Raw genomic sequence first — 24,251 nt, forward strand, 5'->3', positions numbered from 1 at the left:
AGGAGGAGTTTCCTATATTCAATAAAGATTTCCTAATATTCAACAAAAACAATTGTTATAAAGTCCACAATCGTCTTCTCATCACCCTTCTAAATCCTATTCCTATTCAAATTCATATTCATTATTCATATTCCTATTCCGATTTTGCTCTGTTATTTCCTCTTTTTGTATTAAAATATATAGCTGCTTCTGAGTTGTGAGATGAGTCAATTTTCAAAGCTCTCAACAATTCTTTGATTTGCATGTCGTTGCTGGAGATTAGTTAGGAGGGTTATTTTAAAGTTCGGAAGGAAATCTTCTTCCGTCTTCCAATTTAATCGAGCCCTGAGTCCTCCCTCGCAAGCCAAGCCCTAAGCTCGTAGCTGGAGATAGAAAGAAAGGTTACGTTTGTGATGGAGAATGATTTTGATGAGGGTGTGTTTTACTACCGTAGTAACCGCAAGGAGAAGCGGGCGCTTATCTATGGCATTTTTGGTGATAGTAGTGACTCCGATTATGAGGAGGGAAAGCGCAAAAAGCAGCGGAAGAAAGATTTCTCAGTTTCTAAGAAGCCAGACGTTACCAAGCCTGTTAACTTTGTCTCCACTGTAATGCCCAACAAGGAATTTCATATTGATGATGATGATAAGCGGCCTGTTATGGGAGCTGGAGCATCATCTTTTGGCATTGGATCCTTTGAGAAGCATACTAAGGGGATTGGGATGAAGCTGCTTGAAAAGATGGGATATAAAGGAGGTGGCCTTGGCAAGAATGAACAAGGTATTACAGCTCCTATTGAATCAAAGTTGCGGCCTAAGAACATGGGAATGGGTTTCAATGAATACAAAGAGACTAAGGTGCCACCCTCTGAAGCAAAGTCTGCCCTATTCTTCCTGCTCAGCCATTGGAAAGCCACAAAAGAGACAAGCCCTGGCTGAAGCAAGCTTCAAAAAAGAAGCTTTACATAACGGTAGAAGAATTGCTGGCCAGGAAGCAAGAGCAGGGTCTTCATGTCGTTCAAAAGGTGTTTGATATTCCTATGCCTGAACTTCAGCACAATGCCAGATTGGTTGATATACAAAAAATTGATCTGAGATTTGCGAAATGAGAAGGAGACAGTGGTTGCGTTGCAGAAAGAAAAGGAGAAACTCCAAGCTGAGGCATTTCACCAGAAAAAGCAGCTTGAAAATATGAGGGGTCCACAACTTCGGGTACTGACAAACCTGGAGAACTTAAATGCCGAAGAAAAAGCAAGGGAAAATGATATTCCTATGCCTGAACTTCAGCACAATGCCAGATTGATTGTTGATTTAGCAGAGCTTGACATACAAAAAGAGAAGGAGACAGTGGTTGCGTTGCAGAAAGAAAAGGAGAAACTCCAAGCTGAGGCATTTCACCAGAAAAAGCAGCTTGAAAATATGGAAGCCATTATGAATGAATTGGACCGGATAGATGAAGAAAGTAAAGAAGGTACATTGACTCTTGATTCACTTGTAAACTCGTTTATGAACTTGCAACAACGTTATGCTGATGATTATAAACTCTATAACCTGTCATCTATAGCGTGCTCGCACTCTCTGCCTCTGTTTATTAGAGTATTTCAGGGATGGGACCCACTCCAAAATCCAACACATGGATTAGAAATTGTTTCCTCATGGAAGAATCTATTGCAAGACAACTCTTTTGATTTCTCTGATAGTGATATGAGATCTCCTTATTCTCAGCTGTTTATAGAAGTAGTCTTTCCTGCTGTAAGAATATCTATGACCAACACTTGGCAGGCTAGGAATCCAGAACCCATGCTTCGATTTTTGGCTTCTTGGGAGAAGTTGTTGCCTCCTGTAGTCCTTCACACCATTCTGGATAACATTGTTTTGCCAAAATTATCAGCTGCTGTGGATTCGTGGGATCCACGTCGAGAGACAATTCCAATCCATTCTTGGATTCATCCTTGGCTGCCCTTGTTGGGACAGAAGCTGGAAACATGCTATCAAACTATACGTTGCAGATTGCAAAGTGTACTTCGTGCTTGGCACCCAAGTGATATGTCTGCACACTACATATTGTCACCTTGGAAAACTGTGTTCGATCCAAGCAGTTGGGAAAAATTGATGGTAAGATTTATTGTCCCAAAGTTGCTGTCTGTCATGCATGAGTTCCAAGTAAACCCAGCAAATCAAAACCTTGATCAGTTTTACTGGGTTCAGACATGGGCTACTGCTATTCCCATTCATCACATGCTTCCACTTATGGACATCTTCTTCAACAAGTGGCAAGAATTTCATAATAACAATACGAAGCCTAACCATACATACTTCTCAGAAACTTCATAATAACACTTGAATATACAATAATTCCACAACCCAAAATGACAAAATATAATCGACTTGTTCTTCCCATAAACTCATCAACTCCACTATTAGATATTTACAATCAAGAGTAGTATGTCCAAAATGCATCACAAGCACCAAAACCAAGCACAATGGTCTACCAAAAATACAAAGGGTCAAAGGGAAAGTCTAAATAAACAAAAATCCATGATAAGCTCCAAAACTAGGACTAACTCTCCAAGTTTCAGAAGTCACCTTCGAGACCCCACCACTTGTGCTCGTGCTATTCACATGTCCTTAACTACTCTGAAACATGAGGAAAATACAAATAATGAGCTAATGCCCAGTAAGTGGTACTCCTCTCATCCCGGATCAAATAGCCCCAATAGAATACAAAAAAAACATGAGAGTAATAAATAGATGCAAAACTCAATCCTTAAATTATATCAAAATCATAACATACTTCCATCGTACTATACACAAATTCCCAAAACGAAAAACTTTAGCTACATGGGCATCAACATCATTTCATAATACAATACTTTCAAAAGCATCAATCATTTCTTAACATATGACTCATTGGCAACGTACAGCCACTATTATAACCCGTGGCAAAGGCCATTATCGGCATAATGGTTTAGAAAGACTCGACGATTCGGAATGAGTCAGACTCGACGATTTGGAATGAGTCAGGCTCGACGATTCAGAATGAGCCGGATGGAACGTTCCAACAAATAATTCAAAAGACACGACGATTCGGAATGAGTCAAGCTCGACGATTCGGAATGAGCAATTAGGAACGTTCCAAGCCAAACAAAACAAACAACAAAATGTAGGTTGCCCCATGAGTTTGATCAAACAATCAAAATAGTTCTTATAATCAAATAGCCCGATGTAGCAAAATCATTTGCTTAAAATCACATAACAAAGTTCATATTTCCAAAATAGATAATAAGTTTATCAAACTAAGAAAGATGCAAAGTATAAACCATTCTCAAAATAATAATTTTCTTAGTACATAACTCTTTAAAAATCATAGAATGGTTTATTAAACCAAAGTAATTTCAAAGGGATTGTAATGGCTTAGTTGGAAAGAACTTTAAGGATGAGGTTAAGAGTTCAAGTCTCACTTTAAATAAATAATTCATTTTATAAGCATATATTACATATATAGAACAAACATAAAGCATATATAGCAATGTAGAATCGAACCCAGGACCAACCACCACCAACACAGCAACCATAAACCATTCTACCATCACTACACATGGTGATAACTTTAGTCAGAAATTTTCCTTAACCTTCATTTCGAAAACACAATTCCAACAAACCCAAACCCAAACACAATTTTAGTCCAAACTCCAAAATACATAAGAATTCCAGTCCAGACTGCAGCTTAGCGTTTCAAACCCACAAAATATCATAGTCTATAATATTTTTAACTCATACTAACCTTAAAATGGGTATTCAAAGTAGTGGAGATTATTCCATAATAAGTGATCGGTTTTGCAAAATAAGGAGAGAAGAGTTAATCACTTACCTAAAACATCCAAATTTTAGCTATTAAGCTCGCCCAAATACTCCTTGTCAAAATCCTAATATTTTCAAACATTAATCTTAGGGCTCAAATGATAAACCCAACTCAAAGAGTGAAATATAGAGGTCAAACTTACCTAGAATACTCCAACAGCTTTGAGATCTAAGCTTGAAGAAGATGGAGATCAAAGCTCCAAGGTTTTCCTTCCCCTATCTCTCTCTAGTTAGCTCCCCTTATCTTCTTTCAAATGAAATGTTTATCCAAGACCAAAGTGGTTCCTTAACCTTTAAGGGTAAAGAGGGGTACTTTAGTAAATTAATCCAATATCAATTTTAATAACCTTTGACTTGTTGACCTATTTTAATAACATAGGTATATTTTTATTTCTAAGTTAGTGGGTATTACAATATTCCATAGGCTTGCCCTTCATACTCCCACTAGTTCAACTCTAAGATTGCATGCTAAGATCAAGTAGGACTTTTATTAGGCTTGTAATGGGGCTAAGGGTGAATGGTTGACAAAGAACGGGTAAGGAAATCAAACAAAAGAGAGAACTTCACACTTATTCACAATTGAGATTGGAAGAGATATGGCATCAAAGAACTAAGGAGCAACTAAAACTAATTAAACACAAAAAAACACTCTAAAGTAGTGGAGGTTGAAAACAATTTTCAAATCAAACTATCAAACTTTTATTGAACTTCTTCTTTTTCATTTCTTCATCTCTTTTCAACATTTTCATGACTTTTTTTTTTTCATTTTTCTCATCATTTTCTTTTCAAATCAACAACGAAACGTGTTAGTGTTTTTAAATGTTCAAAAACCCCATATTATAATTGGCAATATTATTATGGCATACTAAGATAGGTTTAGAGTATGTCCGTCCAGCTCTACAGACGACTGATCAATCAGAAGCAATAACAGAAGGACTGACACTGAAGATCTGATTAAGGAAGCTGATTTCTAAAAGACTGTACGCGGTATTATCAGACAAGTTTGGAAAGAAGATTAGCGTATATTTTCAAGAAAGGTATGGACGGACCTAATCTTCTGAGATTACATTCCTCTTTTATAGTCCTATCTTCCACAATCAAAGTCATCTATGGAGAGTGTTTATTGAAGAATCTATAAGTACCCTTATTCGAAGAGAATTAGGGTTACGCCGAAAGTAATAAGAAACACTCCCTATCTGCTATATGAGACTAGATCTTTGATTGTCATGCATCTTCTCAATACAATATGTCCATGGTGATTAAGATGATGAACTTGAGAAGAAACACTGCTGCTTAAACGAAAAGACACTGTGATCACACTGTTGTGGGAACAACTGTAAAGAGCGTCATTGAAGTGGACTGCATCAGAGTGGGCTCTCCAAGTGAAGGGATTTCATTGGACTTCTGTATGCATGGCTCTCCATCTTCAACAATCCACTAAACCTGGGTATGTACCATGTGTGGGGCACTTGGGTAAGATTATTGTATATCTACCTTTGTACATTGGATTATGATTTAGTGGATTGGACGCCTATGTGATCGTTCCCCAGACGTAGACACACACTGTATCGAACTGGGTAAATATTCTGTGTCGTTGGATTTGTGCTGTTATCTTTCTCTTACATCTTCACCATGATTTATTATTACTGACTGACTTCGTAACTGAATCAATCAGTAATCTCTGACAGTTGATTAATCCTGTTTATCTATCTAAAAAGTGAAAATGCAAAATTACAAAACGTTTTCAATAAATCAAGACCACCACACTTAGATAACATTATAGAGAGTGTTGCTAACAAAACAAGCTCCAAAAAAGAAAAAGAATCACTTCCAAGAAAAAGAACAAATGCTCTATTCTCTCAAGGGTGGAGGGAAACATTTTGGCTAAGGGTTGAAGGTTAAATGATGAGGGTTAACACAAGGAAAAACAATCACAATTAATGAACAAGTGCTTAGCACTTATTAAACAAAGAAAAGGCTCAACGGGGACAATTAGGGGTAAAGATATGTTTAAAATGTAGGCTTAAAGGCTTGGACTAAACGAAAAAGGCATAAATCATTTCAAAACATGCAAATCTTATATTTCACTTGGAGAGTAATGAGGCAAGTTCTAGCAAAACAATCATTACCGAAATATCACATAAGCCTTCACTAGCAATGCACAACACACAAGATGAAGAATTTATTCAATTATTAAGTGGTTAACAAGACCATTGGCAAGAGAATATATCAATCATGTGATACACCTTGACTCATCAATCACAGGTTGCGTTGTAACAAGTTCCACCAAGCAAACCATAAACCAACAAAGCGGAGTAATCACAAATTCAAGTATATAAAGGCAATTTATTCAACACAAAACACAATGAGTCATCCAAGCAAGGTTTCAAAAAGTTCAATTTTATTTTTTTAGAGAACACCCAAATTATCCCCTCCCCCACACTTAAAGGCTACATCGTCCTCGATGTGAAAGAAAATAAAGCACAAGGGGGAAATGATGGCACAATAAACACAAGGAACACATTCTCTACTATTTACACTAAGTAAAGCACTAAACACATTTAAACAAAGTAGAGAAAGTAGATGAGACTCCCCTAATGAATCTTCTTATGCCAAAGAATCATCATGGAGCCTTCTTGGAATTGAACATACTCTTTAGTGTCACTCCTAGAGTCAAGAGAATATACACATGAAAGCACAAGTGAAAGCATAATACATCAAAATTCAAAATATAAAGCAAAAATAAAATAAAATGCAATAAAGTGAAAAATAACATGAGGTGCCTCTCATGAAGCGCTAAGTTTAACGTCGCTAGCTCGACTCAAGCTCTCAAGTGTTCAACCATCAATGGATTGGAGGAGAAAAATTCCCATCTTTCTATCAACCTTTTCTTCTAGGTATTTCTTCAAGTGGTGGCAATCAATAAATTCACTTAAGCTCATCTTCACCACTTGAAAGTTTAAGACACTAAGCTCATCCAAATCAAACTCCAAGAATATCTTTTCCTCAAATCCATTTTTGATCCATAAATCAAATGAGGTCTTCATCCTAAAGATTGGGTCTTGATAATGCTCAAGAGCTTGATCATTTCCTTGGTCTCGAGTTCTTTTCTCTTCTTGACTTTCCTTTTCATTTGCAAATAAGGAGAGTCTTGGATCTTTCTCATGCACCAATAAGAATTTGGAATCCTTTGATATGAATATAGGCCAATTCGGGCTTCCATTTTCAAGAACATCAACTCCTCCCGGTTCCCACACTCTTATAAAGCCTTCACTAATGAGAGTATCATCCATTGGAGAGAATTCATCAAATTCACTTTGCATGTTATCAACTTCACTTTCATTTACTTCTTCTTCTTCAAATGGGTCATATTGCAAAGGTTCCTTGGCACCATTATCTTGAATCTCAATTTGAGTCTCAATCTTGTCATCTTCTTCATTAAAACGATTGGATTCAAGACACTCCTCAAGCACTTCATTTTCAAGATTTTCCCTTACTTTCTCATCTCCAACAACCTCATCCCCTTCATTAGATAAAGGCAACTCTTGTTGAACCTCTTCTTTGGACAATGAATCTTGAATGGACTCTTGAGTTGCCCTACTTTGTATTGGAACCATCATGTTATCCGTGGAGGTTTGTAACTCATCCAATCGAGAAGATGTTTGCATGATCAAACTCATCAACTTGGACATCATCTCGGACTCTTTTTCAAGGGGTTGAAATCCTTGTTGAGGCTCTTGGTAAGAGGGCTCTTGAAATTGACACAAATGTTGGTAGTTAGGAGCCAATGTATAGCAATTTTCGGCGTCATGTGCTCCTCCACAAATGGTACACCATAAAGGGTGTGGCATAGTAAATGATGGTTGCCTCCTTGAAAAGCTTCTTGACTCATGTAGGCAAGATTGAGATGTGATTCTTGTTTTTCCATTCCTCCATATGTTTGGCTCATATTCAAATTCATTTCGTATCCATGGGGAGGAATTTGGAATGGTGGTAAGGATCCTTGAAACTCATACCCATACATATTGAAAGTTCTTCTTTGGGTGGACGATGTACCAAACTACTCCTTGATCTAGAATAAATGCATCTAGCAAGGTACATTCATCCGAAAATCCCAAACAAGATTGAGCAATTAGCACTTGAGCACATAAGGAAAATAAAAAGAAAATAAAAACATAGAAAAATGGTCTAGTCTCCTAGAATAGTCATTCACTAATGTTAACTACCACAAAACAATCAAACCAAGTCATCCCCGGGTAAGTGAGATGCACAAAAGTGTCCGAATACCACTCTCGTAACAATTTGGACTTGCAACCTATCCTTAAACTCCACTCTCGTGGCAATTCAATCCAAGGTTTCCCAAGCAAGAACACAAGGCATAAATTCTCCTTAATACCCGAAATACTCTCGTATTGGGCATCAAGTATGTGAATGTGTGGCTAGTGTACAAGCTCTACTCTCGTAGCAACAAACACACTCCAAATAAAGCATATAATTGGGATCCAACAATTATACACAATTTCATAACAATCCAAAATCACACAACTAACCCTATAACACCCAAACAATCTCCTTTATGCAATACAACTCAAATAGACATCAATAGCAAGAAATCAAACCAAATCCTAGTCCCAAAAAGGAAAGTTATTCAACTTAAGTGTTATTGAAGCAATTGTCATACAAATCGTTTGTAAATCTCACAAATTTCATTAGATATTTAGTTATAGATTAGGGATAAAGTACAAATAAGCCACCAAACTACTTGAGAAATATCAATTAAGCCATCGAACTCAAATAACCCCCAAATAAGTCATTGAACCTGGAAATAAAGAGCAAATAAGCCATTGAACCCGGAAATAAAGAGCAATTAATATTTTTAACAGGTTAACTATAGGTTTTTGCTGTCTGGATTGCAAAATGTTTATTTTATTTACGTTTATTAATATTATCCATTTGGATAGTATTCTATTTTAAAATAATTATTATAATCAAACTAGTTTTGTCTTGTCGAGATCTGATTATTTATTTATTTATTTATTATTTTTCACTAGATCTTCTGTTTAAAAAATAATAATAATAAATAAATAAATTAGATCTAGACAAGACAAAACTATTTTGATTATAATTACTTTAAATATATTACCATGTAGGTGGATTATAATAAAAAAAATGTAAATACAATAAATATTTGGGAATCCAGTTAATAAAAACCTGGAGTTAACCTATTAAAAATGTTAATTATTTTTTTATTCTAGTTCAATGGCTTATTTGGGGGTTATTTGAGTTCGATGGCTTAACTGCTTTTTTTCCAAATAGTTCAGTGGCTTATTTGTACTTTATCCTTATAGATTATTGAAAAGATTGCAAGACATATAATAAACATTGACCAATAAATATGCTATTGAATGCACAAAAAGTGCACTTGAACGAACATAAATGTGCACTTGAAGGCCAAATGTTTGCACACAAAGTTATAAAGATTTGCACTCAAAAGGAAAACTAAAGTACTCAAACATAATATGTGCACTCGAAGAAGGATGGCTGAGTGGGTAGAGCATAATTTTTGTATTTAAAGGTTACGAACTCAATTCTTGTCAACATTTTTTACGAGTGATCTTTCTAGTATAGTTTTTTATTTTTTATTTTTTTTTTATTTTATGTGGTCGTGTTCTTATTTATCTAGTAGTGCCTGTAGGTTTACATAGTCATCCAAAGAAAGAAATTTTTAAAAAAGAAAAAAAAAAGAAAAAAAAAAGTAAGGATTCCTCCAATTAAAATTTGTGGTGGAAGAAAGTTCCCCAAAAAATTGGTTAATGACCCAGTGAACTCAGCCACTCAGGACAGTAACGACTAAAGACTAAAGACTTGCAACGCAGGTATCATAGTTAACATGTATTTTGGGTGATCAGACTTTGCAATTTATTGCAAACTGACCACTAAGCGTATAATTTAGGGGGATGTCATGCTCATATAGTTATTATAGGCCGGCGTTGAGATAGATGTTTGTGAACTGAATTTATTGCATGTTGAAAATATATATGATTGAGTATGACGTTGCAAGTTTCCTTATTAGTTTCATCATTATCTCTCCCCTGAATTATATGTTTATATCACTTTTACCTCTAAATTATTCATGTATCTACATTAGTCCCATCAATTATGTTAAAAATAAAGATTGTATCCTTTTTTATTAAATAGACATTTTCATCGTTAAATTTAAATATTGCATTTATTTATCTTCTCCAACAAATTATTGCTAATATAGAGTGTTAAACACTGTTCGCTTCGAACCGACTAGTTTGAACTGAACCAGACATTGGAGTAACCAAATTGAAAGGTTTCGGTTATGATTCAGAACCAGAAATCTAATTTTTAGATTTTGATTTATTAAAATCACGATGCGGGAAAAAAATAATTTTTGAATTTAAACTATTTTAAAAATAGAAAAAAAAAATATTTTTTTTAAAAAAAGTTCGAACAAGCGGTTCAAATCGGAACCGAAATCGTAAACTGGTGGTTCATAATCAAAACTAAACCGCACTCATATCTATTTCTATGTAAGAATTAGAATAAATGCGAAAAAAGAGAAGATATCATTTGTTAAATGACAAAAACGATTGTCTGGGACTAAATTTGGAATTGCCACAAAAAAACAACAGACCTCTAATGTAATTAACTCATAAAATTTAACATGAACTTTTGTCAATTAATTAGCTAGAATATATATATATATATATATATATATATATATATATATATATATATATATATATATATATAACATTCAAAGTTGAGCATCAAAGATTACAAATAAGGAATCTTGAAAATCATTTTCTTGCATTTTTTTAAATAAAAGAAATCTAGGTTAAGTTTTTTTTTTTTTTTGTTTAATTAATCTTCTTTTGATTATTTAGAACAAACTCAATATTTTAATTATACGTTTGCATTATTATTGAAAATAATTTAGGTCATTATGGTATTAATATTTTTTGTCTCTATTTTTATAATAGGGGTGTAAATGAGCCGAGCGACTCGCGAGTGATTCACGAGCCGCTAGGTCAAAGCTCGGCTCGAGCTCGGTCAAAATCGAGCTCGAGTCGAACTCGAGCGGCTCGTTTAGTAAACGAGCCGAGCTCGAGCTCAAATATTCTAGGTTCGTGACTCGTCGAGCCGCTCGCGAGCCATAATTAAATAAATAGATAAATATTAAATATAAATATAAATATATATAAATATATATATATATATATATATATATATATTACTTACAACTCGCAGAGTAGGAAAAACCTAAATCTATTGTAGTTGCATACCCGCTGCCTAAATCTCTCGGTGTTTCCCCGGAGACGCCACTAGTGCCGATAAGGAGGAGCATCAATTCAGATGCCACTACCAAAGTTTGGACTTTTGAATTTTTAAAGTTTATATTATTTATGTATGGATAAAATAATATTTATTATTAATTGAAATATGAATTCAAATAGGTCAAACTCGAGATTAAAATCGAGCTCAAATCAAGCCCGAACTCGAGCTCAAGATCGAGCTCGAACAATTGAGCAGCTCGAGCTCGATCGAGCTCGAGCCGAACTATATTTATCGAGCTCGAGCCAACCCATGCTCGAGCTCGGCTCGGCTCGTTTACACCCCTATTTTATAATGGTACAATTATACATTACTTCTTTTTGGTACATACAATTATACATTACTTTACTAATATTGTACTATTTTTTTTATCTGACAAAATTATTCTTAAATCATTAAATTTCAATGCATTGGTGCCCTAGCCAAAACGACGTCGTTTTGGTCATGTTTTTTTTTTTTTTTTTTGAAATTCCGTTTCCCGTTTCTACTGTTAACTTTAAAAAAAATTCCCTTGTTTCGAATGTATATAAACTCATAACATAATACACATAAACTTATAACATAATACACATAATCTAGCATAATACATAATACACATAAACTCATAACATAATACACATAAACTCATAACATAAAACACATAAACTCTTAACAGAATACACATAAACTCTTAACATAATACACATAAACTCTTAACATAATAAACATAAACTCTTAACATAATACACAAAAACTCATTATAACATAATATACATAAACTTTTACACATAAACTCTTAACATAATACACATAAAATCTGAACATAAAAAATGACGTCGTTTTGGACAGGACGCACAATACATTGTGTGTCCTGATACGATATAACGATTGCTGAATTTATTGCATATTGAAAATTAGCGATTCGGACTAGGGTCTACATTGTCTTATGTTGTAAGTTTTTGTGTCTTTGTTATAAAATTTTATACCTTAAGAATATGAATTTTGTATTTGAAACAAATTAGTAATTGTGTCTTATGTTATGAATTTGTATGTCTTGTGTTGTGAAATTATGTGCCTATAAACACATATTATATACATAAATCATATTTGGAAAATAAGTAAATATATTATAATATAATGTGTATGTGTCTTGAGTTTTGATTTTTTGTATCTTTGTGTTATGAAATTCTTTACCTCATGAGGAAGGTTGCAAAAATCGCTAGGCTTACATCTAGAATTTTAAATTGTATGAAGATTTAAAGAATCAAAACACAACACAAAGTCACAACTCACAAAGTATTAATTAATATTAGATAACTTGATTTCAATATATTAATTACATTTTTGGGTTTGCGACCGAATTGAATAATTTAGGGTTATTTCACTAAAAACGGTGTCGGTTTGAGCGAAATAACCCATTTAAAAAAAAAAGGAAAAATAGCTAACCAGCAGCCTTAATGCCCGCCTAGTCTTCCACAACCTAGTCGGCACCTAGGCCGCCTAGAACGACGATTTTGCCAAAATTCTAGGTGGCTGGCCACCCGCGCGATTTTTTGCAACATTGTTCACGAGTATGAATTTTGTACATCGTCGTTTCAATCCAAGGTCCATAGTTCTATGTAGACCCTAGTCCATGATATAAATTGCTGAAAATTAAGATATCAATCTAGCTTAGTCTGAATTTGATGTGTTGGCCCGATAAAATTTTAAAATCTTAGGGGTAGACCCGAAATATTTTAGCACAATAAAAACTAGTATAATATGCACGAAATCGGCGGTCCGAACGGGTTAGCCTGAAATTTAGTGGGCTAGCCCGATAGCTTGAGTGTTATTCTTTATTATAAAAGTGATATAGAACATAACATACATAGAGTAACTCATCTTTAGTATTTTATTAAATTTTTAATTTAAAAATTTAATAAATATATTACTCCATCTATCCATTTTACCTGTCATTTTACTATTTATAAACATTTTTTTTTTGCTTATTTTCTTTATAAATCTCGTCACCCAAACCAGATACATAATATGGAACGTGGTGCTATTGTGCTTCATGGAGGAGTCAAAATTTCCAATGAATTGGGTTGATAGAGCTGATTGTTGCACTGAATGGGAAGGAGTTGTGTGTGATAATGCAACCGGTCATGTCATTGAACTCCATCTATCAACTTTTAGGATAATCTTCCAAGAGGTAAACTTAGTTCTTGTTTGCTTGAAGTGAAACAATTACGCTACCTCAATCTTTATGGTTCCAATTTCAGTGAGTCTCACATCCAGAATTTCATAGTATCTTTTGTAAATTTGCAATACATTGAGCTATCTTTCACAAGGTTTGAAGGAATCAACTGATTGAAAGCATCCCAAATTCCATTTGGCTTTTGGATCAATTGAAATATTTGGATATGCACAACAACTTACTTTTTGGCCCTATACCTCCATCATTGCAAAATTGCACCCTTTTGTTGAAAATTGATTTGGTTGAAAATGGATTCACAGGAAAGATTCTAAGATGGTTGGGGACTAGAATTTTAGATTTGACAATTTTTAGACTCCGATCAAATAAGTTTTATGGTGAATTACTTCTAGAATTTTTCCATCTTAAATCACTTCGCATATCTTTCCAATAACAACTTAACCTCTCTGGTGTGATTCCTTGGTGTCTTAAACCTCGCTACAATGATCAATGAAGAGGCGATTCAAGATGGAGAATTTGAAATGGGTTATTCAATTTATTAATGGAGATTTGGTGAAAGTGCTATACTGACGACCAAAGGGATAGAGTATGAGTATTACACAATCATTCTATCGTTGTTTGTTGGCATGGATCTTTCAAGCAACAATTTTTCTCGGGACATTCCAATTGAATTGGGAAATCTTGTGAGATTGAGATCCTTAAACTTATCAAGAAATAACTTGACAGGAAATATCCCCATGAAAATGGGCATTTCGTTATATCTGATTAACTATATATCTGAATGAATGTCTGATCGTAAGTCTGAGTGAATCAGTCCACTATCCAGTTGTCAAGAAAGTAAATTGATTATCTTAGATTAAGAGAATATGCAAAATTACACGTATCATGTTAACAAGTTGGGTGAACGGCGGCAGACGGTCCGGAGGTGGGCTACGAACGGGTGGACGGCGGCGAGCGGAGAGGATGCATACTCAACCCAACGATGGGATGAGTGTGAGGATCATTCGGTCTTCGAACATTGTGATAGTGAGGGTATGGCGGAGGAATCGATGGAAACATTGATTCAGATTGTTGTTGACTTATCATTTTTTAATGATGATCGATGGTGCCAAATAAACAAAGAAATTGATTGAAGTCATAATTATCATTTTTTTTCATCTATTCACTAATTAGCTTTGGAGTTTTTCTTTAATTAATTTGCTGTATTTTACACCGAGTGAGACATGCAATGCCCGCATTTTCCAGTTCATGTTTTTTGTAGTTTTCAAGAAAGCTTCCAGCCCATCTTAGTAATAGCTATAGCATATGAAGTGTGTATATCTATCTATTATCCAGCGAACAAATAAACATATTTTCAAGGTTAACGAGATAAAATTTTGTACACCAACAAATGCAATTTTTTTCTAAAGCACACAGAATTAATACTGCTCTTACTAGGGCTTAAACTCATGACTTCCCCATTTAGAAGAGTCACTTCATGTCATTAGACCATAAGGTCATTGGCCATAATAGCTCATTTAGGGAAAATTATGTTGTGCATCTGTGTGCACCATGCATGGTGCACACGAATGCAAAAACGACGTCGTTTTGAATAAAAACGCGCGTCTAACTTTTATATATATATATATATATATATATATATATATATATATATATATAAAGAATCAGCTTCGATTCCCGTTAACAACATTATGTTGTGCATAATTTCTGAATGTATAGTTATGCAATTTTGGATGTATAGTTATGCAATTCTGGATGTGTAATTATGCAATTCTGAATTTTTAATTTTTTTTTTTTAAGTCGACGTCAAAACAACGTCGTTTTTGCATCCGTGCACCATGCATGGTGCACACGGATGCACAGCATAATGACTCCTCATTTAGAACTCATTAGATATGCATGTTAATATAATTGTTTTTTTTATAGAAAATATAACTTTAGCAAAAATTATTTTATTAGATAGATCTACAATTAAATCAATAAAATAGTATACATATTAAACAGTTTGATTGGCGTAAGCGGCCGTGCACTCTCAACTTAAGAGAGGTTGTGAGTTTGAACTCCCTCTTGTATAGCCAGCACTTTGTGTAAATGGGGATTAATTAGAATCTGTTAATACATGAATTTTAATGGATTTTTAACGAGTCAACCTATTAATGACGTGGAATATATTAAAGTAAACACTAACTCGTTATTGTGGGTCTAATTTCGCATCATGTTAACAAGTTGTATAACAAAGTTGCCTAAGTCTAGGCTATGGCTCCCGGAAGAAGAGGTTATTTACTGTGGTTGATGCTGATGCATACATTGACAACAAGCGTTATAAAGATGTTGGTTCTGCAAATGAAATGGAAAATTCTCCATCTAGATACAAGGAAAGAAAGAAAGAAAAAATTCAAAAAGTATGATTTTTGTATTTAAAGATTACAAGTTCGATTCTTGTTAACGTTATTAATTTTAAGTGGTCTTCCTAGTGTAATTTATCTATCTTATGTAATTGTGGTCTTTGCAACAGGCTCTCTAAAATAATTTTTACACATAAGGGGTTTTTCACCTAGTAGTGCCCGCAGTTTTCCATATAGTCATCCAAAGAAAGAAAGAAAGAAAGAAATAATAATAATAATAATAATAATAATAATAATAATAATAATTTCTTTCAAAAAAAAAAGAATAATAATAGAGTAAGGATTATATTCTGAACTAATTTCACTTTTGGTCCCACGACTTTAGAGGTTCTATCATTTTTGGTGCACAACTTTAAATTTTTTCAATTTTGGTGTCTAACTTTGTTATTTTTATCAATTTTGGTCCTTTCGACCAAATTGGCTGCGAAATATTGCCGGATTTTACATTTTAGGGGCAAAATCGTCATCCCAAAGAAAGATATTCAATATCTAAACAAAAGAAAAATCATGTTAAGAGAAATATAAGAGTTTGGCAATCGTCGATGCTATAAATCTCATAGATCTGTGTCTAGTTTCTGTCCGTCTTCTCAATTATTCTCATCGATCAAACACCTATAGATATGATTTTAGAGTGATTTTGTTTAGATATTGAAGATGTTTCCTTGGGATGACGATTTTACCCCTAAAAATATATAATCCGGCAATATTTCGTCGTCAATTTGGTTGAAAGGACCAAAATTGATAAAAACAACAAAGTTAGGCACCAAAATTGAAAACTTTTAAAGTTGTGCACCAAAAGTGATAGATCCTCTAAAGTCGTGGGACCAAAAGTGAAATTAATTCTTATATTCTTCTAATTAAAATTTGTGGTGGAAGATAGTTCCCCAAAAAATTGGTTAACGACCCAGAGAACTCAGCCACTCAGGACAGTAACATAACGAATAAAGACTAAAAAAGACTTGCAATGCTGCTATCATAGTTAACATTTATTTTGGGTGATCAGACTTATTGCAAACTGACCACTATGGTATTGATTTAAATATAAAAGTTTTATAGAGTTTTAAGTCTTTTGTCTTTACTTGTTGACGCCTTGACGGAGCAAACTTACAATTTGGGGTAGAATAATTAATTTCACTAAAAATTGGTTAACGACTGAGAAAGCTCAAGATAATGACAACTAAAGACTAAAGACTTGCAAATAACAATGCAAGTATCAAATTTAACATTAATTTTGGGTAATTAGAATTACGTAACTAATACTCAGACTTTGCAATTTATTGCAAACTGATGAGCACATCAGTATTGAATATTGACATGTCTAGAGTAAAATTTAAATACTGGTTTATATTTTAAATAACGAAGTTTACTTTTAATCTTTGATTAATTTGTGATTGTCACATTTAGTCTTATTTTAAAAAAAAAATTCATTACATCTTTGATTAGCGTAAAATTCTTTATTAAATGGTACAATGTCAATTTTAAATAAAAGATTAACTATTGTAAGCAATGTTGCAAAAATCGCATCTAGCCGCTAGGCGGCGCCTGGCCGCGTCGAGGAATGCCAGAATTGGCTTCCTCCGTGACTGGTAGCCTAAGAGATCTAGGCGGTGCGGAGACTGTCTAGCCGGCCGAATTGTCTCGAATTGAACCCTAGTTTTTTTTTTTTTTTTTTTTTTTAAAGGTTATTCGCCAAACGACGTCATTTTGACGAATAACCCTTAAAAAATCGCTTGAAGCGAGTCAGCAACGAAAAAAGAAGAACCCCTCAAACGCATTGCTCGCAACTCGCCCACGCCCTCCGGTCGCCTCCGCCTCCGCCAGTCGCCGACCTAGCCAATCAATATGACTAGGAATATCACTTAGCCACTTGTTATACCATGGAGGCATGGACTAGGTTCTCCTTGCAAGGTGAACCCTAGTTCTAAATTATGTATTTTTAATATTGGCCAGATTGGTATAGCGTGAACGGAATTACTCAATATAATAAATAGGGACTAAATTAAACGTTATTATAGTACTACATATAAATTTGCCAAATTATACTTTGGATCATAGATAAATGTTTATTATTAATAATATTAATTGTTTAATTTTGGTGTACTGTAAGTTCATTATTGAATATACGAAAAAATGAACATTTAATATATTAAAAATAAATTTGTAGTATTGCAAGGTAGATCATAGTCAATAGTATAATAATGATTATATACTTGATGTTCTCGCAAGAGCAGCTTAATTGGTCATAAAGGTGAAACTTTAGAAGAATGACCAGGGATCGATTTTCACCGGCGACAGTGAGGGGGTTTCCTTGTGCGCAGTGAGCATTACTCAATTTTTTTAGACACCCACGGTTAGACTTGCTCAAGGTATGGACCAACCATTCAAACTGACTTTTTTTTTTTTTTTTTTTTTTTTAAACTTTATTTTTGTTTTTTTCAATTTCAATTTTGATGGTTAAAATTATCTAAATTTAACTTTATTTCTAAGAATTTTTTCAATTCTAATTTTTTTATTAGATCAAATGTAGATTTTTTTTAGTAGTTTCTAATACTAACTTATTTTGTAGTAATAGTATGGTGAGTTAATTCAATTTTTTCGTTTTAATTTTATAAGTGACAGCTCACTTTTAATTTTTTTTTTTTCATAATATCCTCTTTTGATCATAGTATTATTTTGGTATAATTATTTTTGGTCCTCCGTCAACAAAATCATTGAAATACCATTAAATACAAAGACATTTAGATCTTTTTATACAAAGTGAGTTGACCTGCTATCAATGTTGTAGTGGGTATTTGTGAGAAATGAATTAAATGACAAATTTTGGATATTCGAATATATATAATAAAGATAACAATTTTTTTTATGGATAAATGGACACTTTTCAGTACATTTTTTAGTTTTCAATTAATTTTTAAAAATATACTCCGTAAGTAATAAATAAATAACCAGGACTATGTGGTCCAATGGTACCCGGGTTGGACTTTCATTTGGAAAGTTGTGAGTTCGAGCCTCAGTTGAGGCGTTATTAGCTCTTTGTGTTTCAGTAGGTTGAGAAAGTATATGAACAGATACTACAATCTAATAGAGCTAGTAGTATTCAAAAAAAAAATTAAATAGATTTTTTTTAAAGTAATAATAGCGGTGTATTAATGGATAAAATGAACAATAGAGTCAGGAGGGACAGAGTCCTAGTACATAAGTTGTTCCTGATCGAAAGCTAAATAGATTTTTTTTAAAGTAATAATAGCGGTGTATTAATGGATAAAATGAACAATAGAGTCAGGAGGGACAGAGTCCTAGTACATAAGTTGTTCCTGATCGAAAGCTAACGAAGCTAAAGTATGAGCATGAAAATTAAGTGTTCTAGAAATATAACTTAAAGAATAATGCGTAAATAACGATATGGCTGTCCTACATTGGTCCACAATGATCCCAATATGGGAGAAGTTAGCCGTTGGGCTTGAATATAAAGCATTCTGCAGCTCTAAGCAGTCTGTTAAAAGATCCACCTTCCTGATATCCCGATCCTTAAGCCAAGACAGCGCCTCTTTGCAAGCAAGCGTCTCCGCCATAACGGCCGAGAAAGCACCCGATAGTTTTTCACTCGTCGCAGCCACGAAGGTGCCGTGATGAGAGAGGAGCATCGCCCCATACGTAGCTTCTCCGGTGTCTGGTCTGTAGCCGGCGTCGACATAGCACCTCGGTGTGTCGCTGCCATTCGCCGCAGCAGCCTCGGTAACCGGCGCCGTGGGTGGTGGACGGTGCATTTGCCGGTAGGCATGCAGTGCCGTCGCCGCACGTCGCCATACTTGTTGAGGTCGTGGGAGGGCGTGTTCCCAAACCGCTGTATTGCGGGCATTCCAAATGTTGTATAGCACTACTATGACCAAACCACATTGCTCCTCTGTCAAGATATTAAAAACTCTCATAAGCCATGGCGATAAAGAATGTGTGACTACATTAGTAACAGGCAATCCCAAAAATATTCCATAATAATTTTGAATAATCACATGAAATTAATGCATGCATGGCACTCTCATGCGCTATTCCACACATCGGGCATGCCGGATCGACCTCCGTCATATTGTTGATACTCGTCTTGCCTTGTTGGCACAGGCATCTGTTCCCTTACGGTTTTGGGAATTTGCTTTTGAAACAACGGTATATCTTATCAACAGAATGTCCACTTCTGTTCTTGGCAATGTTAGTCCTCACTATAAACTTCACCGTTCTCCTTCGTCATACACATTCCTTAGAGTTTTTGGTTGTCTGTGCTACCCCTACTTGCGTCCCTATAATCGTCATAAAATGGATTATAGGTCTGCTCCTTGTGTTTTTCTAGGGTACCCCCCGTCCTTTCGTGGTTATAGGTGCATGGATCTTAACACTAATCGTATTTTTGTGTGTAGACATGTGCGTTTTGATGAATGCAGCTTTCCTTTTGCACGCTCTAGTGTTGAGCAGGGTCCGGTGAGCAAGCCCATGTCTGGTTTTTCATGGGGTGTTGCTGGTTTCTCTCGGGCTTCTGTGCCGTCTCCTGTTGCTATGGTTGTTCCTACTTTGCCTGCTCCTAGTGGTGTTTCCAGGCAACCTGTACGTACTCGTAACTAGCGGGTACGGGGGCAACCTCGTTCTCACATGCCCCGTGATCAGCCTCACTGTGCTTTGGTGTCTCAGGTTGTTCCTCAGGAGCCTACTTGCTTTACTCAGGCTGTTCGGCATGCTGAGTGGAGAGATGCCATGGATGTAGAGTTTAATGCTCTCTTACATAACCAGACATGGCGCCTTGTCCCAGCTAAGTCCGGTATGAATGTGGTTGGCTGCAAGTGGGTGTTCCGTGTGAAACGGAAGGCGGATGGCTCGGTTGAGCACTACAAAGCCAAGCTTGTGGCGAAAGGTTTCAATCAGGTTCCGGGGCAGGACTTTTTTAAGACTTTAAGCCCTGTTGTTAAACCGACGACTGTACGTTTGCTTCTATCTTTAGTGCACTCTCGTATCTGGGTGATCCGCTAGCTTGACATTCATAATGCTTTTCTTAATGGTCGGTTGGCAGAGATCGTTTACATGCGTCAGCCTCCGGGGTATGAGGATAAGGCGTAACCTGATTATGTGTGTCTCTTGTAGCGCTCGTTGTATGAGCTGAAGCAGGCTCCCCGTGCTTGGTTTCTCCGTTTGCATGAGTTTTTGGTGTCTATTGGTTTTCGCCCCTCTAACACTGATGTTTCCTTGTTTATTTATTCTGTTTGTGGTGTTTTTGTGTATCTTCTGGTGTATGTAGATGACATCCTTGTTATGGGCAGTGATGGGAAGTGTGTTGCAGGTTTGGTCAGTCAGTTATCTTCTGCTTTTAAAGTGCGTGACATGAGCGGTCTTTCTTTCTTCTTGGGTATTGAGTCTGTTTCTGTGGCTGATGGTGTGTTGTTGTCTCAGTAGTGTTACATGTGTAACATTTTGAAACGAGCAGGTATGGTTGATTGCATGCCCTTGGTTACGCCGCTCTTAGTTGCTAAGTCTGAGGTTAGCTCTGTTGAGCCTTACGCTGACCCCATGCAGTACAGGAGTCTTGCTAGTGCCTTGCAATACCTGACGGTGACTCGCCCGGATCTCTCTTTTGCTGTTAACAGGTTATGTCAGTTCATGCACTCACCGACGATTGCTCACTGGGCGTTGCTGAAACGTGTTTTGCATTATATTAAGGGGACTTTGCATTTTGGTTTGCTTTTACGTAAGTCTGCTACGGAGGTTTTGCATGCCTATAGTGACTCTAACTGGGCTGGTTCGTCCGAAGACCGAAAGTCTACCAGTGGCTACATGTTAATTTCCTGGTCATGTCGCAAGCAGCGGACTATGTCTCGTTCGTCTACTGAGGCTGATTATAAGGCATTGGCGAATGCGTCGGCTGAGGTTACTTGGCTTGTTGCCTTACTACGTGAGTTAGGTCTGCCCCTCTCTGTGTCTCCTAAACTGTGGTGTGATAATTTAGGAGCCACTTATCTCTGCGCCAATCCTGTTTTTTCATGCTTGTACAAAGCATGTTGAAATCGACTATCACTTTATGCGTGACAAAGTGGCTAAGGGGGAGCTTCATGTGAATTTTATTTCTACGATGGATCAAATTGCTGACATCTTTACTAAGCCCTTGGCTGGGCCTCGGTTTACGTACTCAGCTGCGTGACAAGCTCAATGTTGTTAGTCACCCCACTTGAGCTTGCGGGGGAGTATTAAGAATATATCTTTTAGTATTATTATATTCTATCTTGGACTCTCTATCTTGTATCATAGATAGGTCTCTATTGTATTTATTATCTTTTAGTCTTCTATTATCATTAATAACAGAACACATATCATTAATAACAGAACACACTCTGGACCCTCTAAAGTGAATAATTTAAAAAGAAAAATATAACAAAATCTTTTTTTTTTTTTTTTTTTTTTTTTTTATATTCTATAGCTAGACGTTGAAAAGGTCATCCATAACATCAAACTTGTGAGACCCTAAAAATAAGAAATAAATTAAGGAGAGAAAATTTTACTACTTAAAGTGTTTTAAATTGAAGGTGTGTGAGGTTAAGACTTAAGGTGCGTTGATCTAACATTTAAGTGCGTTATTTTTAGGCTTTGCTTCTTCCTTCTAGACTCAAGGTTTTTTCCATCAAGAGTATTATATTTTTCTTTATAAGCAATGTTGCACTTATTAAGGAAAATGCATTTAATACTTTTGATGAAAAATGTAATACTTTTACATTAAGATGAAAAAGTATTACATTTTTCCGAAAAAGTATTACATTTTTCCTCAAAAGTATTGTATTTTTCCATATAAGTAATTTACATTTTATTACTAATTTAGTATTATATTCGCTAATATAAGTATTACGTACATTTTATTATCTTGATCAAACCCGCCTCACGAACAATGATCCGTAACTCCGTGAGACGGTCTCCCACAAGTTTTTGCCTAGTTATATATCTCTTCCATTCAACTCTTTTCATTGTAAGTTATTTATTATTGTGCTTTAATTTATCAAATATTGCATATTGTAAGGCAAAAATTTGTGTGAGACCATCTCATGGGTCACAATTATATTCGTGAGACAGGTCGAATCTTTGATTAATGAGGTCAAAGATTTGACTCATCTCACAGATTGAGATTTAGACCAGTGAGACCGCCTCACACAAATGTTACCCGATCTTTACTAGATACATTTATCGTTAATTTGGGTGGGCAACACATGGACAGCAAGCTGCAGTACAAATACCATAAGGGTATTCTTGTAATCTATAGCATAAGGGTATTCTTGTAATCTATCACCATTGTCAGCTGTAACCAACTTAATTTATACCATATATGTATCTGCCTGTTGAACTCGATCAACAAGAACGATATCAATTTCCTTACACTTTCTCTACCTTCTTCACTGATCTCTCTCCCCTCTCCTCATCATTTCTCCTCCATCTCAAATTATATACATACTTCATCGTAGCCTTCTAATTTAATCAAATGGAGGCGTTACTACTCATTTTCCTGCCTATTATTATTATTGCTTTTATTTTCATTCTTCTCCCTACTTGCATGCATATTATTAGCAAGTCCACATGTTTCACCTCCTGGTCACGGTCGCGGTATCACTACCCATCCTAGTCTACCTGTTTCAGCTCCCGGTCCTTCGCAATGGGTACGCTTTCACCTCGCATTACTTTGATGTCCTGGTTACTGTGAAATAACTAGCAACTGTAAAAAAGCCAAAATCAAAGAGATGTTTACCATACGCGGCTTAGGGCCGTTTGACCAGAACGGGCAGGACCCACAGTCCACTTTTATGCCTGCTTGTGACAATAAATTAGTAAGTTTATTATTATTATTTTATTAAATTATGGATTCTCATTTTTGATAGCTCTCTGGAACTCTAAGGAAAAAATTGACTTGGAGATGACCCAACCTAAAAGGAGACGATAAGATATTTTGGAAGAAGCAATGGGATAAACATGGCACAATATCAATTAAGTTGATGGATCAAAAACTGTACTTCCAGAAAGGGCTCCAAATGAATGCAGCACTACGAGATATCAAGTCACTATTGGCACAGGATAATAAATATACTCCCAATGCTAAGAACCAAATACAGTTTAATGATTTCTATCAACACCTCCAAACCAAAACGGCGGGTTATGATCTTTTGGTAATTTGCCAGAAGCATCCAACAAATGGTTACATTTACCTTACAGAGATAAGGTTATGTTACGACCCGGATGCCGAAATAAGACAAAATCCTTACAGAGATAAGGTTATGTTACGACCTAAACTGTATTTGGTTCTTAGCATTGGGAGTATATTTATTATCCTGTGCCAATAGTGACTTGATATCTCGTAGTGCTGCATTCATTTGGAGCCCTTTCTGGAAGTACAGTTTTTGATCCATCAACTTAATTGATATTGTGCCATGTTTATCCCATTGCTTCTTCCAAAATATCTTA

At 35.4% G+C, this 24,251-nt stretch overlaps 1 protein-coding gene across 1 annotated transcript; it reads left to right on the forward strand.

Moving 5' to 3' along the window:
* Nucleotides 1–392: 392 nt before the first annotated feature.
* LOC109154364 (septin and tuftelin-interacting protein 1 homolog 1-like) lies at nucleotides 393–2,312 on the forward strand. The gene is made up of 3 exons (XM_019302174.1): nucleotides 393–836; nucleotides 881–1,048; nucleotides 1,092–2,312. Exons 1-3 carry the CDS (start codon nucleotides 393–395, stop codon nucleotides 2,310–2,312), a joined length of 1,833 nt encoding a protein of 610 aa, XP_019157719.1.
* Nucleotides 2,313–24,251: the final 21,939 nt, after the last annotated feature.

The sequence above is a fragment of the Ipomoea nil genome, unplaced genomic scaffold (assembly GCF_001879475.1).
Source record: "Ipomoea nil cultivar Tokyo-kokei standard unplaced genomic scaffold, Asagao_1.1 scaffold2647, whole genome shotgun sequence".
Classification (NCBI taxonomy): domain Eukaryota; kingdom Viridiplantae; phylum Streptophyta; class Magnoliopsida; order Solanales; family Convolvulaceae; genus Ipomoea; species Ipomoea nil.